At 38.8% G+C, this 25,031-nt stretch overlaps 1 protein-coding gene across 2 annotated transcripts in view; it reads left to right on the top strand.

Moving 5' to 3' along the window:
- The window catches only part of Tbc1d12 (TBC1 domain family member 12), an 83,997-nt gene that overhangs the window by 19,761 nt on the left and 39,205 nt on the right, over window positions 1–25,031 (top strand). For both annotated transcript variants that reach the window (XM_055614070.1, XM_055614068.1), the window contains exons 2-3: window positions 10,393–10,516; window positions 22,614–22,729. In XM_055614070.1, the coding sequence (XP_055470045.1) occupies window positions 10,393–10,516; window positions 22,614–22,729 (240 nt within the window). The remainder of the gene's footprint in view (window positions 1–10,392; window positions 10,517–22,613; window positions 22,730–25,031) is intronic.

The raw sequence follows: 25,031 nt of genomic DNA, 5'->3' as shown, positions 1-25,031 counted from the left end.
GCCTCTGCCTCTGCCTCTGCCTCTGTCTCTGCCTCTGCCTCTGCCTCATGACTGCCAGCACCACTACACCTGACTCAATTAAATAATTCTGATAAAATTTTGTTAGATTCATTCCAAATTAACATATTTGTATTTTTTCTTTGTTGTATCTTGCAGCATTTTACATTTCCAGCTGCTGTTGATGGATAGAAAATAAAAAAACTAATTTTTTTAAACCTGTAATAATGACTTTTGCGTCTTCCCTTCCAATCTTTCTACCATTTATTTCCCTTTCTTGCCTTATTGTGCTAAGAACCTTCAATATAATGTTGGATAGAAATAAGGATAGTAGAATCCTTGTCTTGTTTCTTATTTCAAAACAATTTGTTTTTGGTGTTCTATCAAAAATAACGTACTGTAAGGACTGGAGAGATGGCTCAGCAGTTGAGAGCACTGACTGTTCTTCCAGAGAACCCAGGTTTGCTTCCCAGCACCCACAGGATGGCTTCCAACTCCAGGCCCAGAGATTTAATTCCCTCTTCCGGCCTTCATCTGGGCACTGAGCGCATGTGGTGCACACACACATGCTACGTGGAGACAAGACATCCAAACACACGCTCTCATGCACACACTCTCTCTCTCTCCTCGCTCTCCTCTCTCTCTCTCTCTCTCTCTCTCTCTGTCTCTTTTGTCAGAGATGCTGCTGGTGGTGCATGCCTTTCATCCCGGTAATGAGAAGCAGAAACAGGCAGATCCCTGTGAGTTCAAGGCCAGCTTAGTCTGCATAGTGAGTTCCAGGACAGTCAGGGCTATATGCCGAGACCTTGTCTCAAAAACCAAAAACCAAACCAAACCAAAAATAACCTATTGAAAAAAAAATATATATATATATATTAGTAAGTGTCTGTTGTCAAATTAAGTAAGTTTGCTTCAGGTCTTAACAGTTTCTGCTGTTACTGAGATGATCATACAATTCTGTAAATGTATAAAATAACACTTAACATTAATTTACTAAATAATATTAATAGCTTAATATTTTACTATTCTTGCATTCAAACATTAACATTTTATTTATTTGTGTGTGTGTGTGTGTGTGTGTGTGTGTCTGTTTAGGGGGGTCAAGCTCTGATGCATGTGTAAAGAGAGGTCAGAGGACAACTTGTGAGAGTAGGTTCTTTCTTTCCACTATGTGGGTTCAGGTCGTCAGGTTTGATAAATAGTAAGCACCTTTCCCACTGAGCCATCACTGGCTCATACCCTTGCATTTTTGAGGCAAACCCAAACTTAGTCATAAACGATTACCTTATGGAAGATTATGTTTATCTTGCTGCTTAGGATTCTTTTCTCTTTATGAAAATTGAGTTAGATTGGTCTATAATTGTTCTTTGAAATGCTGTTTCTGTGTAGCTTTACTACTAAGTTCATATTGGCCTTAACAAAAAACTAATTATTAGATAAGTTGCATTATATAGCAGTGGTTCTCAACCTTCTTAATGCTGCAACCCTTTAGTACAGTTCCTCATGTTGTGACCCACAAACCATATAACTGCTTTTGTTGCTACTCCATAATTGTAATTTTACTACAGTTATGAATTGTAATGTAAATATTTTTTTTTTGTCTCCTTGACTATCTTAAATAACAACTGTGGAAAAAAAAAATCATTTAACTCCCAAGGGGGTCATGACCGACCCACAGGTTGAGAACCTCTATTATGTGGGCTTAGGTGAGCTTCAACTCTAGTCCAGGCTGGCCTGGAACTCGGCTGCCTCTGGCTTCAGTCTCTTGAATGCTAGGATTTTGTTTGGACAGCACCACACCTGTCTTGGCTTTATAGATTTGCCAGTATTGTTCTCCCTTGTTCTTTAAAGTAGTTTATAAGATATTGGAATAAGTAAGGGGCTGGGTAGATGGCTCAGGGGTTAAGAGTGGGCACTTGTTGAGGACTTGAGTTTGGTTCTAGCTCCCACATAGGGCAGCTCACAACCTCCTGTAACTCAGGCTCTAGTGGATACAATGCCTTCTTCTGTATCCATGGAGACAGTACACAAACACAGATATCCTAACACAGGCTCATGTGCACACATGTAATTAAAAACATAAATAAATAAAATATTGGTGCAAATAATTTATGTTTTAAGAATTTGGTAAAACTGTCATGATCCCTTTTGCCTGCTTTTTTGAAGAGATAATTTTAACCATTTATTAAAATGGGACTCCTGACAGTTATTTTTCTATCTTCTGGATCTAAGTTTCAGTTTTCTATATTTTGTCACTGCTGTAAATTATTAGCAAAGATTTGTTTGTAATATTATTTTAAAACTTTTTCTTATTTTCTGTTTTTTAATCCTTTATTTCTGCCTTTTTGTTTCTGACAAATCACATCAGAAGTCCAGTGTGTGTTGGTGTTGTTAGGCTAATAGTCCGTAACTATGGTAATGTAATGTTTGTACTGTGTGTGAGATCTACCCATGTTAGACATGCAATTCAATGGTTACTACTACATTTATAGTGTTGTGACCATGACAGTGTTTTAGACATTTTTATCACACCACAGAGGTTCCTTACGCCTGCTTGGAGTTAGTCCTAAATTCAACCCAAGGCTACTGCTGATCTAGTTTCTTGCTCCATAGGTTTACTTTTCCTGAATAACTTACATAAATTGAATTATACAATATGTGGTCTTAAATGTTTGGCTTCTTTGATCTAGATTTTTGTTTGTTTGTTTTTACTATTCATATAACAGTCATGTTCTTGGTGTATATTATTTCCTTGTATGTGTCTGCCACATCACATTTTGCTTATGCATTCAGTTATGGATGACATTTAGGACTGGGAATTAAGTCCAAGTCCTTTGGAAAAGTAGTGCTCTTACCATCAAGCCATCTAGCCCTTGATGGACATTTGCACTATTATGAATGATTCTGCTGTAAAGTTTTGTGGGCACATATGTTTTCTCTTTGTTAGCCTCCTAGAATTGGAATTGATGAGTATTTCAAACTTAAAAACTGCTAAATGTTTTTGTTTTACAAAGTGGTTGTATCTTTTAAGATTTTCTCTAGCAATGTGTAAGGCTCTTATTTTTCTCACACATTGTATTTTTAGAATTAGAGTTCTCATCAAGAATTTGAAGTGATGTTTCATTGTAGAATTTAAATTTAGTTTATTATTTTATTTTATGTGCTTGGGTGTTTTGCCTGCATGTGTGTCTATGCACCTCATGCACACAGAGGTGCCCACAGAAGCCAAAAGAGGGCATCACATACCCCAGAACTTTGAATTATAGGAAGTTGTGAGTTGGGGCTGGAGAAATGGCTCACTTTACCGCTCTTCCCAATTACCCGGGTTCAATTCCCTGTACTCATATAGCAGTTCACAACTGTCTGTTAGCTCCAGCTTGAGGGGATTCAACATACATGATTACATGCAGGCAAAACACCAATGCACATAAAATAAAAATAAATAATAAATCACTTTTTTAAAATTGTGAGCTGCCATGGCAGTGCTGGGAATCAAACCTGGGTCCTCTGGAAAAGCTGCCAGTGTTTTTAACCACTGAGTTTTCTCTCTATCCACTGTAGTTTTAATTTACATTTTTCTATTGACTGATGGTATTAACCTTCTTTTCCTGTAGCTTAATATTCTTTCTTCCCCATCCCCTTCCTTCCATGTTGTCCCCAGACTCACAGAAATCTGCCTGCCTCTGCCTCCTCAGTGCTGGGATTAAAGGTTTTCTGCCACCACCACCCTGCTACCTAATAGTCTTAATCTAATTTTGATAAAATGTATAGTCAAGTTTCTTGCATTTTGTGTGTGTTGTCTTTGTGTGTGTGAGAGAGAGAGAGAGAGAGAGAGACAGAGAGACAAAGAGACAAAGAGAGACAGACTCAATACAGATGGTCTTAATTTTGCTGATATCATCAAAGCAACAGCAGCAGCAAAAGCCTCCAGTATTGACTTGGGCCACATCAGTGTCACTGAATTTCTTGATAATCTGTTTGGTTTGGTGTTTCTTAGCCTTGACACAGTGAACACAAGTGTGTTGTATTCGGTATTTCATGTTTGACTCAGTGATCGGGGGAACTGGATAACGCCAGAGTGGTCAAGCTTTTTTTCTCCTGGGAATGTTCTTCCCAGGGTATGGGAAGTGCCAGCATCTCCACCTTATTGTTTGTTTGTTCCTTTGTTTTGTTTGAGACAGGATCTCACTAGGTAGCCTCCGCTGGCCTGGAACTTACCATGTAGACCAAACTGTTCTCCAGCTAAGTGCTGGTAGTGCCACTATGTGCAGCTCTGTCTTATTTTGAGACAGTCTTTTACTGAACCTGGAGTTGACCATTTTAGTTAAACAGGCTGTTGTAAGTCTTGGGATCTGCCTATTTCCCACTGAGTAGTGCTGTATTGAAGAGTGTCCTGCAGCACCCTGCTTTTACAGCGATGCTGGGGAGCTCAACTCGAGGCTTTGTGTTTGCAAAGACTTTACTCACTGAGCCATCGCCCAATCACTGAATCATTCCTCTTAATAACCCTTATTATTGAGCAATAAGGCTGTTTTATAATCTCAGATTAGAATTCTTTTAGATATGTATGATATTATATCTCAGTCTGTGGCTTATCTTTTAGTTTTCTCAGTGTATTTAATTTTCTCAGCGTGATAGCTGGTTATAATAGCATACCCTTGTCCAATCTACTCAGGAGGCCAAGGCAGGCAAATTACTTAAGTCTAGCATTTGGAGAATCATCTAGACACTATAGTGAAAAAAATTTGTCTTAAAAAAAAAATAAGAGTCTGGGGATTGTAGTTCAGTGGTTGAACAGTTGCCTAGCATTTACAAAGTACTGGGTTCAATCCCCAGCATCAACCAAAAATTTAATTTAACTTAATTAATTTAAGTAATTATTGTAAAATATACATAGTGTAACTACTGCTTCATTTATTCATAGAATATGTATATGTATGTAAGAATATGTATACGTGTGTGTACAGCTATGCAGGTCAATGTTATCAAGAACATTATGGTGCAGTGGTACATTAGCACATCATCCACTTAGAGAACTCATCACTGCACACAGAAACTCTGAATTCATCAGACAATATAATCCATTTTCCAGCTTCTAGTAACATTCTGCTTCCTGTTTCTATGAATTGTCTACTTTCAGTATCTCTTTGTTGCTGGCTGTGTTATGTCAACTTGGCACAAACTAAAGTTAAGAGGGGGGAACCTGAATTGAGAAGTTATCTTTATATGGTCGGGCTATAGGCAACCTGTAGGACATTTTCTTACTTAGTGATTGATGTCAGCAGGCCCAGCCCATAGTGGGTTGTATCAACCCTGGGCTGGTGGTCTTAAGTGCTGTAAAGAAGGGGACTGACCAAGCCGTGGAGAGACAGCCAGTAAGCAGTACTCCTCCATGGATTCTGCATTAGTTTGTGCTCTGTTTGAGTTCCTGCTTACTGCTTTGGATGATGAACTATGACAGGGAAGTGTAAGGGAAATAAACCCTTCTGTAAGTTGCTTTTGGTCATAGTGTTTCATCATACAATAAGAACCCTAACTAAGACCTTATATAAGTGGGATTACACAGCACCAATTCCTTTTCAGGGTTATCTATATTGTAGTAGTATGTACCAGAACTTGTTCCTGCTTGTGCCTGAGTGATATTCTGTTGTGTGTTGTGTGATGTAGTTCTAGGGATTTCCATAGCAAAATATAGACTATAGTACTTAAAAAAAAAAAAAAAACAAATTAATTCTGTCACAGTATTGGAAGCTGGACATCTAAAATCAAGGTGTGGATGTGTTGTTTCTCTCAAAGTCAGTCTCCCTCTCTCTCTCTCTATTTATCTCTATCTCTCTCTTATGTGGCTTTGGCTGTCCTGAAACTCATTCTGTAGATGAGGCTAGCCTCAAACTCAGAGAGCCCCAGTGCTGGGACTGAAGGTGGTCCACCACCACCCAGCTCCAAAGTCTCTCTCTTTAGCATGCAAATAGTTTCTTTTTAATTGCTGTGTCTTTATATCACTTTTCTGTTCTGTTCATACCCGTCATATGTATTTTCTTAGACAACTACTGGCCATAATATATTAGGGCCTCATCAAATTATTTCTTTCATTCTTTATCTACAATCATAATCTAAGGGTGGTTAGAGATTTAGGAATTTTGAAGGGACACAGTTCATTCCACAGCAAGCAAATATATACTTATTTACTTGTTTGTGGATACTTGAATTATTTCTACCTTTGGTTATTGTGGGTATCAGTGTTATCTATGAATATCGGTAAAGTTGTTATGTTTTCAGTCCATTTGGGTAAAACATAGGCATGGAATTTTTGGATTGAATAATAATTCTGTGTTCACCATCTTGAGCAATTAATTGCAAGCTTATTCATAGTCACTGTGCCATTTTACATACTAATCAGCATTCTTTTGAAAAAAAAAGTGATACCATTCTTACAGATGTGAAGTAATGTCTAACTGTAGACTGATTTGTATTTTCTTAGTGAAAATATTAACTGTTTTCTTTGTGTACTTAATGGCTATTTATAGGCCTTTGAAGAAGCATGTGCTTCCAAAACCTTCTGCACATTTTTAATTAACTGTTTGCTTATCATTTCTTTTTTTGAGTTAGGATAGATATAACTCACAAATATTTTTGTGTTTTTTAAATTACTTTATTATTTTTGGATTTTTGGAGACAGGTTTTCTCTAGGTGGCCCTAGCTGTCTTGGAACTCACAAGGTGGACTGATGTGGCCTTGAACTCCCCAACTCTGTCTTCCAAAAGCTGGGAGTAAAGGTGTGCACCACCATGCCTGGGTGGCTATGGTTTTTGTTGTTGTTGTTGTTGTTGTTGTTGTTTGTTTTGTTTTTTAAGATTTTTATTTTGGGAGCTGGAGAGCTGATTCAGTGGTTAAGAGCACTTGCCACTCTTGCAGTGGTTCTGGATTTGACTCCTAGCCACCCACATGATGGCTCACAACCATCCATAACTCCAATTCCAGTGGATCTAGCACCCTCTTCTGGCTTCTGTTGGCACGGGGCACACATGTGAGGCGAAGACATAAATGTAGGCAAAACACTCGTGCACATAAAAGTAAATACATCAAAACCAGGCATGGTTGCCCTCGCCTGTAATGCCAGCACTCAGGGAGGCAGAGGCAGGCACATCTCTATGAATTCTAGGCTAGCCTGGTCTAGAAGTGAGTCCTGGACAGCCAAGGATACACAGAGAAACCCTGTCTTGAAAAAGAAAAGAGTAAATATATCTTTAGACAATATTTAATTTTAAATTATTATACGTATATCTAAGTGTTTGGGTGTAAGTTTGTGCCTATGAGTACAGTGTTTGAGGAGGCCAGAAGAGGGTATTGGATGCCCTCTAGCTGGAGTTACAGGCAGTTGTGAGCTGACTGACATGAGTGCTGGGAATTTAACTCAGGTTCTCTGGAAGACCAATATGCACTTTTTCAGCTGCTGAACTATCTCTTCAGCCCCTCTTCTTAAACTCTTGAAAGTACTGTTGATGCAAAAAACTTCTGTTTTTTTTTTTTTATAATTTCTATCTGTTAATATTTTCATTTAGGTCATATATTTCCCCTGATATGCTTTACCTGTCAATGGCTTTCTGTATCTTTTAGGTGGTTACATTGATATAACATCTTTCAATAATAATCCTATTGTTTGGGATTCTTCAGAGATTGCTTTTGTCTTGTTTCTCTAGATGTTTGCATAATTTGTTGTTGTTGTTATTGAGAATTAGACATTCTGGAGACTATGTTAAATCTGTTTCTCCCATTTCTTAACGCTTGCTATTTTTGTTTGATGAAGGCTAGCATTTATTTTTACAAATTATTTTTGCAAAGTCTATTATTTTTTTTTTATATGACTACAGGTTTCTGTTCTATTAGTTCTGTGATCGGCTAGTAACATGGCAGTTTTTCTTACACTTCTGGCTTCAAAAGGGAGAATGCAGAGGTTCCTGACCCTTTAGTGTCTTGATAGATACCCATACAAACTGCTGCTGTGGTAAGAACTGAAATTGATTCTGATGTCTGTGTGCCAGGGCCCAAGGGTACTACCAGACCAAGTACACAGTGCCATGATTTGAAGGCTGTCATCCCACTATTTTCCCTGCTACTTACTGGTCAACCACTCCAGGAACAAAGACTACTATTTCCATTGCCACAACAGATGGAAGGGGGTTCTCTAAGGAATGGGGCCTGGTAACTGGTCTATGTGTACTTCTCATGTTTAAAAGATCAGTAGTGTTCTCTATCTGGTTATTAAAAATAGCTGATAAGTCTCCAAAGTTCTGAAGTAGTTATTTGCAGTTATTTCTAGTTTAGTTCTACTTTGGTGGAAGGGGGTGACCTAAATTTTCATAAGCTGCCCAGTTTGTGGCAGTGATATGGTTTGAAGCACAGATGTTTACGTTTGATTATGCTCAGCTCGCAATTATGTTTTCTTTATTTTGCTTGTTGTGTCACTTCCAATAATTCTTTACATAAACCATGGCAACAGAGGTTTTCTTCTGTTTATTAATGTGGACAGAAGGAGGACTTTCAGAATGAAAGGAACATAATAGGGAAGAGAGCCTGGCAAGAGTTGGCTGGGGCCAAGACACAGGTGAGTTTGGGGATTGGAGAGAGAACTGGCACACTGGTGTTGAAAGGCCTTTGCTGGGGTCAGTTTCCAAGTGGAGAGGGATGCAGGCATGGCATCTCCAGGCTGAGGCTGCCAGTTTGCTGAGGGACTACAAAGTCTGGGCATACGTTCTCCTGAAGGCACCGCGGCCGTATCACTGCCCACTCTGTGGCAGCTGGAAACACAGGACAGCCCCTTTCCTGGTCACCATCCTCTACGGGGTCCTTTATGAGAAAGCTGAACAATTTCACTTTTTAAAAAAGAAAACTTAGAAATTTGTATTTCCACAGAGCATATATTGAAAGCTGATGTGGAACTGTGAGGCAAGTGATAAAGTGTACACATATGTCAATCATTTAAAATTAATCAACTACTGGGGCGAGTGAAAAGCCTTAGTGGGTGAAGCACTTACCACCAAGCTTGACAACCTGAATTTCATCTCCAGAACACACAGAATGATTAGAGAAGCAGCTCCCACAATATATTTTCTGACTTCTACTCACACACAGTTTCACAAGCATGTATACATACACACACACACACACACACACACACACACACACACAATAGAAATCAACTGATCAGTAAATGTAATAATAAGTGAAACTGATAGACCATGCATTGTGCTTTGAAATTGCTTCTTCTCTCCCTTCCTTTCCTTTTTGCATCTTTTTTGTTAGATCTTCAGTGAGAAACAACTTTCTTCCATGATTATACACTGGCCTTTCTACAATAAGCTTTGTTACATAGTTCTTTTAGGAAAAGCAGTTAATAACTGTGAGACAGCAGTAGATGCATTTTTATTATAAATACTTTTAAAAGTGTTACTAAAAGCAATTAAATAGTAATTTTCAGGGGGCTGGAGAGATGGCTCAGAGGTTAAGAGCACTGCTTGCTCTTCCAGAGGACCTGAGTTCAATTCCCAGCAACCACATGGTGGCTCACAACCATCTGTAGTGAAATCTGGTGCTCTCTTCTGTTGTTCAGATGTACACACAAGCAAAACATTGTATACATAATAAAATAAATAAATATTTAAAAAAATAGTAATTTTCAAAATAATCTAATATCTGGGACTGGAGAAATGGTTCAGTAATTAAAGAGTTCTTACTGTTCTGGCAAATGACCTAGATTCGATTCCCACCACCTATACGGTGGCTCACAACCATCTATAACTATAATTCCAGAGGTTCCAATGCTCTTCTGACCTTGAGAGGTTCCTGCATGTTTATGGCGCACAGGCATACATACATTCAGGCATGTAACACATCCACACAAAGTAGAATGAGAATTTTTAAACGTATATATTATCTAAGCTCTTAAACTCTCAGATTCTTGGCTTTTGTAGTCAAGTATCTGAATGAAGAATTTAAAGTGAATATAGGCTCTCACTCTTCCTTATTGTTTATCTTGTCAGGATTTTTGTTGATAGCCGGACACAGTGGCTTGTGCCTGTAATCCCAGTACTTGGGAGGTGGAGGCAGGAAAATCGGGAGTTCATTGTCGTCATAGGCTATATAGGTAGTTGAATGTCAGCCTGGTATTCTGCCTCAAAAAAAAAAAAATCTGTATTGATGATTCTACTAATACTTCTGTGTAAGTCAGGTAGTCTTAACTGAGTTTTGTTATTTTAAGCAATATTTGTATAAGTGTTAGGAATAATTTTATTTAAAAGTATTTTGAATTTGCTTTGGAAATAAATATACTTAAAATTACTAATCATTAGTTTCCTGGTTATGGAAAACAATTTGTGTAAACTTTCTGTGTTTCAGAAACCTTTTCTCAAAAAGGACAAAGGAACTCAAGTCAGTTGTCCATAGTGCTCCTGGATGGAAATTATTTGGGAAAGTCCCTCCCAGAGAAAATCTTCAGAAAACATCCAAGATTATTCAGCAGGTAAGTACTAATATGACCATGAAGTTTCTTGGAACTCTTGAAGCATTATTTCTTTGACAGGTGGGATCATGCTTGGCTAGAAGCTCAGTCTGAGGTAGTAGGATCACTCCAAATTTAAAGTTAGGTCGAGCTATATAGTGAGTACAAAGCTAACACGGGCACATAATGGGGCCTGTCTCAAGTAAAGCATTCTCTCTCTTCTTCTTTTTTTTAAGTTTCTTAAAAAATTATTTTTAGAAGATTTATTTTTATGTGTATGGATTTTTCCTGTATGCATGTTAGCCAGCGTTGTGTGTGCCTCACACTGGCAGAGGTCAAAAGGTGAGAAGGCAGTAGAGCCCCTGAAAGCAAAGTGCAGATGACTGTGAGCTGGATGCGGATGGGTGGCAAACCCTGGTCCTCTACAGGAGCAGTACTCCTTTACCCACTGACAGCCCTGAGCATTGCCTTCTCGAAAATTAGCTACTTTCGTTTTATTTTTCTAGATACAAACTTTGGAATTATAGGTACTTACTGTCGCTGTCTTAATTTCTTTAAAAGACAGGCTACAGTGTTTTCTATTGTATGCTCCGGATGTGGAAATACTTTAAGATAATAAGGCACTAATTACATTCCTAGTTATCCCTGAGTAGCTAACAGGTGGGATGCAAAGCTTAGGTAACCACTCTCGCTGCACAATACTCAGTGCTCAGACGGGTAAGCGGTGGGTCTGGGTCAACTTGGACTGCTCTAAAACTCTCAATTTTTGTTTAAAAGGAGCTTCCTGGCCTAGCATGGTGCTGCACCCCTTTAATTTTAACATTCACACTTGGGAGGCAGAAGTAAGTGGAATGCTATGAGTTCAAGACCAGCATAATCTACATAACAAGTTCCAGGCTAGCCAGGGCTACATAGTAATACCCTGTATCACTATGTAAATAGTAAACAAATAGACAAATTCTGTTTTCTCTGTCCAATTGTAGTTTGCCAGATTTAATATAGCCAGCGTCTATTATAAAGTGTTAAAAGCTTTAATCATTATTCATAATAGAAAAATATATTTACGGAGTTAATAATGTTTTTTGTTTCTTAAGTAATATATATATGTTATATATGTGTAATATATATATATATGTTATATATATGTATATATTTGTTTGTTTTTCGAGACAGGGGTTTTCTGTGTAGCCTTGGCTGTTGTGGACTCACTTTATAGACCAGGCTGGCCTTAAACTCACAGAGATCCGCCTGCCTCTGCCTCCCTGAGTGCTAATTTCTTGTTTTTATATTTCCCCTTAGTAATGCTTTTTAGATCTTTGAGAACATTTGGCTGGGTGTGGTGGCATATGCCTGTAAATCTCAGCTCTCTGGAGGCGCAGGGAGGAGGGAGGACTGCAGCAAATTCAAGGCAGTCAATTCAGCAAGTTCACATCAGCAGTACCGCATGTCACACTCTTTCAGAAACACAGACCAAAACAGACAAAAAGTAAAGTACTGTTATGTTGGGGAATGTAGTTCCGCTGCTGGAGTGCTCGCCATCATGCGTGTACAAAGCCTTGGGTTTGATGCCTCAGCACTGTATAAACTGGATGTAGTGGTAAATGCCTGTAAGTCCTCAGCTTTCTAGGGAGCTCGAGGCCAGCCTGTGCCATGAGACGCAAAAACAAACAACAACAAAAAAAGACATTTAGATAATTTTATTTATAAATAATTAAAATAGTGAGTAGTTTATGTAGCTGCTGGTGCTTTAGAGTGCTGTGATGATCTTATGCCTGCTTACTTTGGTGTGCAGAGGAGACATGTGGCTATTTACATTTTTAATACAAACCCAATTGAATATACTTTTGTCAGTCAGCGTCTAAGCTCTTAATAAAGTTGTTTCAACATTGTCATTGTTAATGGTTTCTCACAGATTGGTGTGAGAAAAATCTGGGTACCATATTAAAAATAGTATTGGATTTAAAATAAGAATAAAGCCCGGTGCGGTGGTGCACGTCTGTAATCACAGTACTCAGGGAGGCAGAGGCAGGTGGATCTCTTTGTGAGGCCAGGCTGATCTACAAAATGAGTTCAGGACAGCCAAGGCTACACGGAGAAATCCTGTCTCAAAAAACAAAACAAAACAAAATAAATAAAATGAGGATGACAGTGTTTAATCTTAAAACAAGATCTGAAGAGTTTGTAACATATGCAACAGACATTTGTCCAATTGTGTTATATTGTGTAAAGATGCTATCCCGAGGCTGCAGAGATGGCTGAGCAGTTAAAAATGTGTAAAGTACCTGAGTTCCTGGGTTCAGTTCCTAGCACCCATGTCAGGTGGCTCACAACCACCCGTAACTCCAGCTCTAGGGTCTCTGATACTGTCTTCTAGACCTCATGAACACCTGTACTTATATGCACATACCACACACACATGCACCCCATTAAATATAAACAGCAGCAGGGGCTGGAAAGATGGCTCAGTGATTAAGAGAGATCTTACTGTTCTAGAGGAGTCAAGTTTGCTCTCTAGCACCTGCTTCAGGAGGCTCACATGGTTTGTGACTTCAGCTCCAGGGAATCTTATCACCTCTTGCCTCTGAAGGCACCCGACAGACACAGACACACACACACACACACACACACACACACAGACACACACACACACACACACACGATTAAAATTAAAATAAATTGAAAAGTAAATTAAATAATTAAAAGTAAAGTAAAATCTGAGCATAATAATAGTACATGCCTATAATTCTAGTTTTGGATTTTAGGTTTTCTTGCAGGAAAAATTTGAGTTTCAGGCTCACTGAGGCTGTCTCAAAAAAAAAAAAAAAAGAAAAAAGAAAAAAGAAAAAAAAAAGGGTGGGGACTGGAGAGATGGCTCAGAGGTTGAGAGTCTGCTCTTCCAGAAGTCCTGAGTTCAATTCCCAGCAACCACATAGTGGCTCATAACTGTCTGGTGCCCTCTTCTGGCCTGCAGGCACACATGCAGGCAACATTGTATACCTAAAAAATATTTTTTTTTTTTTAAAAAGGGGAAAATAACCTTTTCTTCTAGTGTGTGGTGTATGCAGAAAGGGTCTCACTTTATAACTCTGGCTAGCCCAGAACTCAAATTTAAGATGAGACTAGACTCAAACTCACAAAGATCTGCTTGCTTTTGTCACTTGGGTGCTGGGATTAAAGGCATGCATCACCTACACCTGGATTTATATATATTTTTAATGCTTACTTACTATTAAGATATTATTTTAAAATTACTTATTTTACATGTATGGGTGTTCTGTCTGCATGTATGTTTATGTACCACGTGTGTAACTGGTGTCCGCAGAGGTCATAAGAGAGTGTCAGATCCTCTGCGACTACAATTATAGGTGTGAGCTATGTGGGTCCTCTGAAAGAATAGCAAGTATTCTCAACCACTGAGCCATCTTTCCAGCTTCTATTAAGCTATACTTAAACTTCCCTGCTATTGTTTGATATGGTCTCATGAAGCCCAGGAGCTGGCTGAGGTGAAGGATGACCTTGAACTTCAGTTTCATCTGGTTCCATCTCCATACTGGCTGAGATAGGACACCTGTGTGCCCCCACCACCATGATTTTTTTTTAATTTTTTATTACAATTTGTTCACTTTGTAGCCCAGCTGTAGCCCCTCCCTCATCCCCTCGCAGTCTCACCCTCCCTCCTCCTTCTCCTCCTATGCCCCTCCCCCAGTCCACTGATAGGGGAGGTCCTCCTCCCCTTCCATCTGACCCTAGCCTATCAGGTCTCATCAGGACTAGCTGCTTTGTCTTCCTCTGTGGCCTGGTAAAGCTGTTTCCCCCTCAGGTGATCAAAGAGCCAGCCACTGAGTTCATGTCAGAGACAGCCTCTGTTCCTCTTACTGGGGAACTCACTTGGAGACTGAGCTGCCATGGGCTAATCTGTGCAGGTGTTCTAGGTTATATCCATGCATGGTCCTTGGTTGTAGTATCAGTCTCAGAAAACACCCCTGTGTCCTGATTTTTTGGTTCTGTTTCTCTCCTTGTGGAGCTCCTGTCCTCTCCAAGTCTTACTATCTCCACCTTCTTTCATAAGATTCCTTGGCTATGAGTCTCAGCATCTGCTTTGATACCCTGCTGGGTAGAGTCAGAGGCCCTCTGTGGTAGGCTTGTTTTTTGGTTTTTGGAGATAGTTTCTCTATGTAGCCTTGGCTGTCCTGGACTTGCTTTGTAGACCAGGCTGGCCTCAAACTCACAGAGATCCGTCTGCCTCTGCCTCCCTAAATGCTGGGATTAGGGGACTGACCCTAGGGTTGCTAGGTAGGCAACCTACCAATTCCGCTACATTGCTATTAAGATATTCTTAGTGAATTCTTCAAACATGGCTATTTGTTAAATAGAACCACTTCTTATTTCATTTGTTTTAGAGTATGCTGTATGAAAGTACTAAGACACCAAGAACATTGTTAACCTGAAAAGGCTCAGAATCTTTTCCATCATAAACTTTTGTGTGTGGGTGTTCGTATATATACATAGTGTGAAATTAACTTTTGTTTAGCTGAGTGTGGGGACTCACAGCTGCATTGTTTATACTCAGTAGCCTGAGGCAGCTAGGTTGCTATTAGCTTTGCCATTAGTTCGGGGCTAGCCTGGATTACTTAGGCAGGAGGGCTACAAAGTGAGACTGTTGAAAAAAAACCTATCAACCAATCAAAACTTTGGTCTATAGTTCTTCTAGATCAAATCCTCCTTCAAGAGGCCCAACAGTGGTCTTGCTATTAAAGGTTTTTTAAAGTATTCCTTTCTTTTCTTTTTCACATTTTTCATGTGTGTTGTACATATGTGTGCATGTATGTGTGGAGGCCAGAAGACAATTTGGGGAGTCCATTCTCTCTTTTTGTCATGTGGGTCCTGGAGACTCAGATTGTCAGCTTGGCTGTAAGCACCTTTACTTCCCATGGGCCTCCTTCTATGTGTCCCTTCCTCTTGTTTTAAATCACTCTGCTGTCCTCTTTCCTGAAACTGTTTTTGTTTTGTTTTGTTTTTCCAAAACGTGTGTTTTAACAGACAAGGTACCAGGTCAGTACCCTAGTGATGAAGCCCCAAGCCACAAGAGCATTGGTAGTTCTCTTGTTGAGGGTGATCATATATGTTCTCTTGCAGTGTGAAATTCCTGCTTGTGGCCTTTTTAACCATTGGTGAGCCATAGTAAAAGTTGAGTTTCTAGTATTTTAATTATATTGTTATTCACTTGACCTGGATTTCTGGCTTTTCTAAGTTGATAGATAAAAGTTAGGATATAGTTAGTCTCTACCTCCAAACTTCAAGTGGGAATGATTTCAAACGAGCATATTATAATTATAATATAGTTGGACTCTAGATTGACCACACCCTTTTCAATCTTCATTTTAATCTGACTTTTTTTTATATTAGAAAATAAAGTGTGTGTGTGTGTGTGTGTGTGTGTGTGTGTGTGTGTGTGTGTGTGGCATTATTTCTCTGTTGCTGTCCTTCATGTGAAAATGAAACTTTTGTACTTGGATGATAGCCCAGGTTTGTTATTACTGCTTATGCCAGTCTCTGAAAGAAGTTTGAATAGATTAATTAAATTGTGTTAATGGAACTTTACTGCAAGGAAAAATGTTTAAAAATACTGACTTCTGAGCTGAGATGTCGTTCAGTTGGTAGAGCACTTGCCTAGCATGCACTAAGTGCTGTGCCTCATAAAGCAGGTGTGGCAGTGCATGCCTGTCGTCCCTGCACTCACGGTGGGGAGGGTAAAGGGAGGGGACAGGAGCAGCTACATAGTGAGTTCCAGCCAGCCTACTCTACCTGAGGCTCTGTCTTGAAAAAAGATCACCCTGCTTACTTAAGTATTTGGTTTTAGACAAGTCTTTGCTTTTTGTCGACAAGTTCATTGATTTTAATTAATTTTGTTTAAATATAGATATGCTTTGCATAAGATTTGACTAACTACTGCAAAAATAATGTTCTTCAGTACTGTTAAGTTGTCCAGGGTCTGCGCTATGTTAAGAGTTTATTCCCGAAGAGTCCTTAAACTTTTACACGTGTAAATGTTTTTCTTTATATTTTGTCACCTAGAAAGGGAAGTGACTAACTTCCTTTCTGTGTTTTTCATTCATAAACTATTACATCTTTCTGTTTATGAATGTATAGATTTTTTTTAAAGTATATGTGACTTGAATATTGGGAGAAGAACTCAAAGCAGTTCTGGGCTTATACTTGCTGAAGGGGGGATATTAACCCTAACAGAAAAAAATAATATGAGAGAAAGAGAGAGAGGGAAAGGGAGAGGGAGAACAAGCTAACAAATTAAATGGCTAAGAACTTGAACATCAGTTTTCCCCCATAATCAGAAAAGTCCTGGAAATAATTTACAGTTTGAAAATACTCTATTTTGATCATCTTACCCCAGGTCCTCTTTCTTATTTATCTTCTTTAGGTGTACAGATTTTAATATGTTTATCCTATCTTATAGGTCTCATACCCACTTATAAGTGAGTATATACTGTGTGTGTCTTTCTGCTTCTGGGATACCTCACTCAGGATGATCTTTTCTAGATCCCACCATTTGCCTGCAAATTTTATGATTTCCTTGTTTTTAATTGCTGAGTAGTATTCCATTGTGTAAAAGTACCACAATTTCTGTATTCATTCCTCCGTTGATAGACATCTGGATTATTTCCAGGTTCTGGTTATTATGATCAATCCTCACTTAGAAAGACAAATGGGATGGACATTGGAAGTAGGAGAAAACAAATAACAGGACAGGAGCCTACCACAGAGGGCCTCTGAAAGACTCTACCTAGCAGTGTATCAAAGCAGGTGCTGAGACTCATAACCAAACCTTCGGCAGAGTACACGGAATCATATGAAAGAAGGGGGAGTTAGTATGACCTGGAGAGGTCAGGAGCTCCACAAGGACCTAATCTATCTGGGCACAGGGGTCTTTGATGAGACTGTATTTTCCAATCAAAGACCATGTATGGATATAATCTAGAACCCCTGCTCAGATGTAGCCCATGGTAGCTCAGTATCCAAGTGGGTACCCTAGTAAGGGGAAAAGGGTCTATTTGTGACATGAACTCAATGGCTGGCTCTTTGACCTCCCCCCGTAGCCCTAAATTGAGGAGCAGCCTTGCTAGGCCACAGAGGTGGACATTGCAGCCAGTCCTGAAGAAACCTGATAAGCTAGGGTCAGATGGAAGGGGAGGAAACCTCCCCTATCTGTGGATTTGGAAATATGCAAGGAGTTGATGAGGGAGGGAGGGTGGGATTGGAAGGGAATGAGAGAGTGGGCTACAGCTGGGATACAAAGTAAATAAACTGTAACTAATATTTAAAAAAAAAAAAAAAAAAAAATGTGCCACCTTACCAGGCTTGGAAAAAAAAAAAAAAAAGAAAAAGAAAAAGGTGATAGCGGGTGGTGAGGACAGACAGAATGGAGGCAAAAGACATGTGGGTCCTGAGAGAGAATCTAAAGTTGTTTTCTTGGTTTTAATTATGTCTTGATTTTTTTTCTTTTTTTTTTTTTTAAGTGAGTAAGTTCATTAAAAGTTTTACAATTTTATGGTTTAAAAACTAAAAAAGAAAATACTCTATTTTTATTTCTTAGTGGTTTGAATATCAAAGTTACATTAAAGTTTTGATTCTATAGCTATCTCAGACTTCTATATTAGGTTTGTCTTAAGATCAGGCTTAAGATAATTGTTCCAACAGTGCCAGATGTTGTTTATTGTAAGGCACTGCTGTGTACAGACAATGATGAAATTTTCTGGCCTAACATTTTAATTAAGCTTTAACTTATATTTTTTTTCCTCCTAATGTATAGATTATGGAATAAAACTTGGGATCAGCAAAGACATTGTAATTGAACAAATCCTTTTCACTTGGAAGTTTCCCTGCCTTGTAGCAAGTTGTATTAGAGTCCATTTGTCCTGCTATTTCTTTTTCTTTTCGGGCCCAATATTTTACTTTTTAAAAGATTAACCTTTATTTTATATGCATGAGTGTTTTACCTACATGTATGTCTGCGCACCATGTATCCAGTGCTTGTGGAGGCTAGAGTAGGGCATCATATCCCCTGAGACTGGAGTTACAAGTGGTTGTGAGCTGCCATGCGGGTGCTGAGAATCAAACTCGGGTCTTATGCAAGAGCAACCGATGCTCTAACCACTGAGACATCTTTCTAGTCTTCATAGTTTATTTCTTAAAAGATGCTTTTGTAAGATTTCAGCTGGATCTTTTTTTCTGATAGGTTCTTTTAGCTATAGAATCCAAGGCATGATGTAGTAGAATATCCAGTTATAGCAACTGAATGTGTTGGGAAACTATAGGTCTTTTCTCTAGCAGAGCTGGATTGACAAATGTCTTGAACTGATCCTAGGTTCTTCTTTAAAATCATCTTGCTTTCACTTCAGTGAATGTATAATTTGCTTGATAAACATTGACTGGCATACTACACTTGATTTAGGTTCTTGGTAAAGAAATAAATATATTGGGTGGTATGTGCACTAGTAGAATTCTGTTCAGCACATAAGAATACAATTGAGAAATTTTCTGCAAATATGATATGTGAATTATGTATTATCGTGAACTAGTCAGAACTGAGCGGGTAGACGAGAGAAAGCCTTTTTAGATACAGGAAGCTGAATGAGCAAATGGCAGAGAACAAGCTGTGTGTGGTTGATTGGCTGGTGTGTTTGGTATTGCCATATAAATCAGCTCACAAGGAGCAAAACTTTGTGTTAGTTCATGGTTTCAGCCCGTGGTAAGCTGTCTCCATTTCTGGCATGTGGTTAGACAGACACTGTGGTGGGGAACCCGTGATCAAAATTGGTAATGAAGCCCAGCGACATGGCTCAGTGGGTAGAGGCATCTGTTGCCAAGTCTGATCAAAGTGAGTTTGATCCCCACCGCTCACACTGTGGAAGAAGAGAACTGATGCAAGTTTTCCTCTAACTTCACATGCTTCTGTGCATATACACGCAGGTATACATAAAAAATAAAATAAAATAAAATGCTATAAAAGTGTGAGAGTGTGTGTGTATGTTGTGAAATGAAGGGCTAGAAATTTTAAGAAAGAAAAGAAAAGCTGGCCGGGCAGTGGTCACTGGTACATACCTTTAATCCTAGCATTTAGGAGGCAGAGACAGATCTGAGTTCAACACCAACCTGGTCTACAGAGCAAGCTCCAGGACAGCCAAGGCTACACAGAGGAAACCTGTCTCAAAAAGCCATTCAGCTTCCTGAATGTAAGAAGGCTTTTTCTATCTTGTTTCCTACTCAGTTCTAACTAGTTCATGTAGTACATAGTTCACATATGTAGACAGACAAGCGGACGGATGGACAAATGGAAGGAAGGAAAGAAAGAAAAAGAAAAGCTTCTCACCTCACAATTTGCTTCTTTGAGGGCATGACCTCAGTGACCTAACCTCTGCCCACAGGCCCTACCTCCAACAGGTTGTGTACCTCCTTACATTGTACAACAGACTAGTGACTAAGTCTTTGACAAACGAGTTAAGGTGACATTTAAAATTCAAACAATAACAGCTATCATATCAGCGATGTAGAATAGCTATAAGGTTAAAAAATTAGATTTTATCCAAAATGCCTTTAAATAAGGTACTGAAACATCAAATAATGTTAGAATGTAGCATACAAATTAAAATAGTAGGTTTGTATATATGGACATAAAGTTATATTGTAACAGTCAGTCATTCTGCTTCTCAAACACAGTGTTATTTGCATTACTGAGAGAATGTGTTAAGAATACAAATCTTGGTCCTGTAGATACAGCCCAGTGGTTAAAAGCACTGGCTCCTCTCTCAGAGGACTGACTTGATTCCCAACACTCAAATGGTGGCTCACAAATCTGTAACTCCAGTTCTGTGGAATCCTCTGCCCTCTTCTGGCCTCTACAGGCATTGCATGCACAAGGTGACAAGACATCAATGCAGGCAAAACACCAATACACATTATTTTAAAATATCTAGGAGTCTGAGTCTACCGCAGAAGGCATCTGAAAGACTCTACTTAGCAGCGTTTCAAAACAGATACTAAGACTCATAACCAAACCTTCGGCAGAAGGGGAGTTAGTATGACGTGGAAAGGATAGGAGCTCCACAAGAACCAAATATATCTGGGCACAGGGGTTTTTTCTGAAACTGTTTCTCCAACCAAGGACCATGTATGAATATAACCTAGAACCTTTGCTTGGACAAAGCTCGTGGTAGTTCAATAACCAATTGGTTTCCCATAGTAAGGGGAACAGGGACTATTTCTGACAGAAACTTAATGGCAGGCTCTTTGACACCCCCCCCCCCAAGGGAGGAGCAGTCCTGCTAGGCCACAGAGGACTTTGTAGCCAGTTCTGAAGATACCTGATAAAACAGGATCAGATTGGGGAGGAGGTCCTCCCCAATTAGTGGACTTGGAAAGGGGCAGGGAGGAGATGAGGGAGGGAGGGAGGGTTTGGGAGGGAATGAGGGAGTGGGATACAGCTGGGATACAGAGTTAATAAAATGTAACTAATAATAATAATAAAAAAGTATCTATCTTTCTGTACACACACACACACACACACACACACACATACACACAAGTTTTGCCTGGCATGGTGGCATACGTTTTAAAATCCCAGAACCTGAGAAGCAGAAGTAAACAGATCTCTGTAAATTCAAGGCTTGGTCGGCATAGTGAAACTCTACATACTGAGTTAGGGCTGCATAGTAAGAACTTGTCAAAAATGTGTGTGTGTGTGCGTGCGCGTGTTGTGCATGCACACAAATGTTCATGGTATACATGTTGAAGTCAGAAGACAACTTGATGGAGTCAGGTCCCTCCTTCCACCGTGTGGGTCTTCATCTCTCTAGTTTTGCTATATCATTTTTTTATGGTTTGTAATTCTCTGCTGAATCTATTTATTTATTTATTTTCAAGTTGATCATTATCTCCTTAAATATAAGATGTTCATATTCTACATTGTCATGATTCAATAAAGAGAAATGCTTAGAGTTAGAAAATATGTAATAATCATCCAAAAATTATAGGCTATATTAGCTAAGCACCAGTGAATGAAACTTCTGGCTACTTTAAGTGTTTTTAATTTTAATTTTCTTCATATAAATTAATGTCCTTCATAATTGCTAGGTGACTTTCAAAAGCTGTGTGTGTGTCTGCACCTGAGCGTGTGCGTGTTCATGCAGATGCCTGCAGAGGCTGTCAGAATCTGCTGGGACAGGGTTCTGGGGGGTTGAGATCTGTTCACCGTGGGGCTGGCATCTGAGCTATTACATTTTGCAAGAGCAGCAAGTACTCTTTAACTGCCGAGCAATCTCCCCAGACCCAGGTTCCTTTTTTCTTTTTAAAGGAAAAAAAAGTATGAATCATAGAAATTATAAGTGAATAAGCTATTACTTATTTTTGGTCAATTTTTAGGAATGGATTTTATAAAATTATAAATATTTCTTTTAAAATTCTCAAATGGAGAAATTGAAATGATTTTACAAAAAAATATTAACACTGTATCTTTTAATAGAATATCAGATTCAGTGAATTATAGGAACATTATAATAAAAACAGTTTTTTTAATTTAATTTAGTATATTGCTATAATTTTGGATATGATGCATTGGTAACTTGTTTAAAATTAGATTAAAGAGGTATACTTATAAGCCTAGACTGTCTTCTCTTGGAATGTCTATATCTGTAGTAGTAAGATTCACAAAAGCCTGAAGTCTAAAACCACCATTTTAGTAAAATCTGAGTTTCCCCTTTAGAGAGTTCTTTTGAGCATGACAGTTGGATTCTCTATGAAGTAATCCTTGTAGATTAGTCAAAGCTTAGGTAGATGGTACTACCAAGGGCAATAAAACAAAGGCTCCCCAAGACCATACCCAGTTCATCTGTAGAATATTTCTGTCATTCTTTCTCCTAATACATTTTGGTACTTTTTATGTAATATAAATTCATAATTTAGGCTACTCCAGGAAACAAAAAAAAATTATTTATTTTCATCATATTTTATATCTGTTATAGAATATTGCCCTTAATAATACAGGCTTAATAATACATACTGAAAATTAGAAAAATATCTACATAAATTATATCCTTATTTGCTCTAGGAGTATGAAGCACGAACAGGGAGGACCTGTAAACTACCACCTCAGTCTTCAAGACGTAAGAATTTTGAGTTTGAGCCACTTTCTACCACTGCCCTGATTCTTGAAGACCGACCATCGTAAGTATTTAGTGATCATTAGGTGCATTATTTATACTTAAACTTAGATTTAATTATTCTCACTGTTTCACTTAACATAGAACTTAAATACAGGATGGAATTTATTTGCTTTGTTTTAAGATAAACTCTCATTTAGCCCAGGCTGTCCTTAAACCTAGTATCTTCCTGCTGTACCTTCCAGTGTTAGAATTATAAACATGCATCACCATGTATCCTAAAACAAATAGGATAAAACATACTGATACTCAGACTTTATCTGTACAGTTTCACTATGTAGTTCTGGGTGTTCTGGAACTTACAATGTAGACCAGGCTGGCCTCAAACTTACAGATATCTGCTTCCTGAGTGCTGGGATTAATGGTGTGTATTACCACACCCAGCCCCTATAAAAAAAAAAAATCTTTATTCTTTCCAGGAATGATAATGTATACCTGCAATCCCTTCTCTCCAGGAGGCTGAGGTAGGAGCATCACTTGAAACCAAAATGTGTGGTCAGGCTGGGAGATACATACATGCATAAGTACATACACAAAGAGAAACATACAGATACAGATATACACACGCGCATACACAACCCAAGACTTTAATCTCAGAACTGTTCCACCACCACTAAAACCAACTTGTTTTTTATGTCTTTCTATTTCCAGTGTTATTTATCTAGGGCAAGTATTGTTAGAAGAATTATTTTCATTTTGATGTTTAATATACCTGAACTTGCCTTTTATATCATACAACTACTAAATTTCAGTCAGCTCCTTTACTACTATTAAGAATCTGTTCTTGGGCTGGAGAGATGTCTTAGTGGTTAAGAGCACTGGGTGCTCTTTGACCCAGGTTCAATACCTTGTACCCACATGGCAGCTCAGAAACATCTGCAACTCTAGTTCCAAGTCCTCTTCTGTCCTCTGTGGGTGCCAAGCATGCACAGACACACATGCAGTCAAAAAGTCATTCACAAAATGATATAATTTAAAAAAATCTATTCTTAGGGGTTAGGCTACAGTTTAGGGATAGAGTGTGTATTTAAAATGTGCAGGGCCCTAGGTTCAATCCCCAGCAAGAATCTATTGTTTAATGACAGAAAAACATTTCAAATTCTTTTCTTCCCATTTCTGCCCTCCCTTTTTTTGTAGTCTCCACAGTGTTGCTATTATTCAGAATAATGCCAAAAAAAAAAAAACAAAAAAAACAAAAAAACATCCCTGCTAAAGCAATACTATTTGTTTCTTAGTCTCTTTTCTCCTCTCTGAGTCTCCTGGGGTATGTTTTTGTGTTGGAGGTTTTTGTTTTTTTTTTTTTTTTTTCCTTATTCCTTAGCATCTTGCCACTTTGGTGTTCTGTATATTACCTTGTTGAGCATAAATATAAAATCTGTAGCCAAACAAAAGTAGAATATTTTGTAGATGCTTTCAAAGAAGAAGATAGACTAGATTTATAAGTACATTTAAGACTAAAAAATCATGGCCTATACAACTTTTTAATTGGATAGATGTGGGTGTAAGAATGATCTGGACATAATATATGTCTACCCATGGATCACTACAGTTGATTGGACTGATCTGTTTGGCTAGGCAGATGTCTTTCACTTATCCCTCTACATGTGTTGAAGGGTTCCTGCAGGTATTGCCACTGGCAGGAAAGCAGACTCTAGAGAGAAGGGAGGTGGGAGGGGGAGAGAGAGAGATGAAAACTTGGTGGGCGGGGGGTGAAAACTCAGACCAGGGCCATTTTTGTGGGCACTAGGTCAAGACCTCCAGGGACTGACCCTTATTTTCCTTACACATTTAAACATAGTAGAACTCATGACCTGTGACCTTTACAGTAAGAATGAATTCTATTGTCTCATAACAGAGCTCATGTCTAGAACCTAAAGAAAGATATGTGATGAGCATAAGGATAGATTCTGTTGGTCAAAGATGCAAAGTACATGAGACCTCTTTCATAGGGGTGTGTTCTGTTTACTTGAGAGACAGCTCTGGATTAGGGCCAACACCAGTGCTCAGAGTATTGGGGGATTTAGGAAGGCTGGTTCATAGAACAGCAAAAAGATCCATTGGGCTGATTTACCACTTTTCACCCTGGCATTTTAGGTGACTAGGTGTTGTTCATTTCCTGCCACTGAAGAAAATTGGCCCACATGATTGACAATCCTGATTTTTCTAGTGCTTATGCCTACCCTCACCTCTGAGACAGGGTTTCTCTGTGTGGCCCTGGCTGATTTAGGATACTCTCTGTAGACCAGGCTGGCCTTGAACTCAGAGATCTGCCTGCCTGTACCTGTCCTGGGATTATCCAGTGCTTA

The sequence above is a fragment of the Psammomys obesus genome, unplaced genomic scaffold (genome assembly GCF_907164565.1).
Source record: "Psammomys obesus unplaced genomic scaffold, mPsaObe1.curated_primary_1811, whole genome shotgun sequence".
Classification (NCBI taxonomy): Eukaryota; Metazoa; Chordata; class Mammalia; order Rodentia; family Muridae; genus Psammomys; species Psammomys obesus.
Note: the sequence above shows the minus strand (reverse complement) of the source record. Positions and strands in the feature narration are given on the sequence as shown.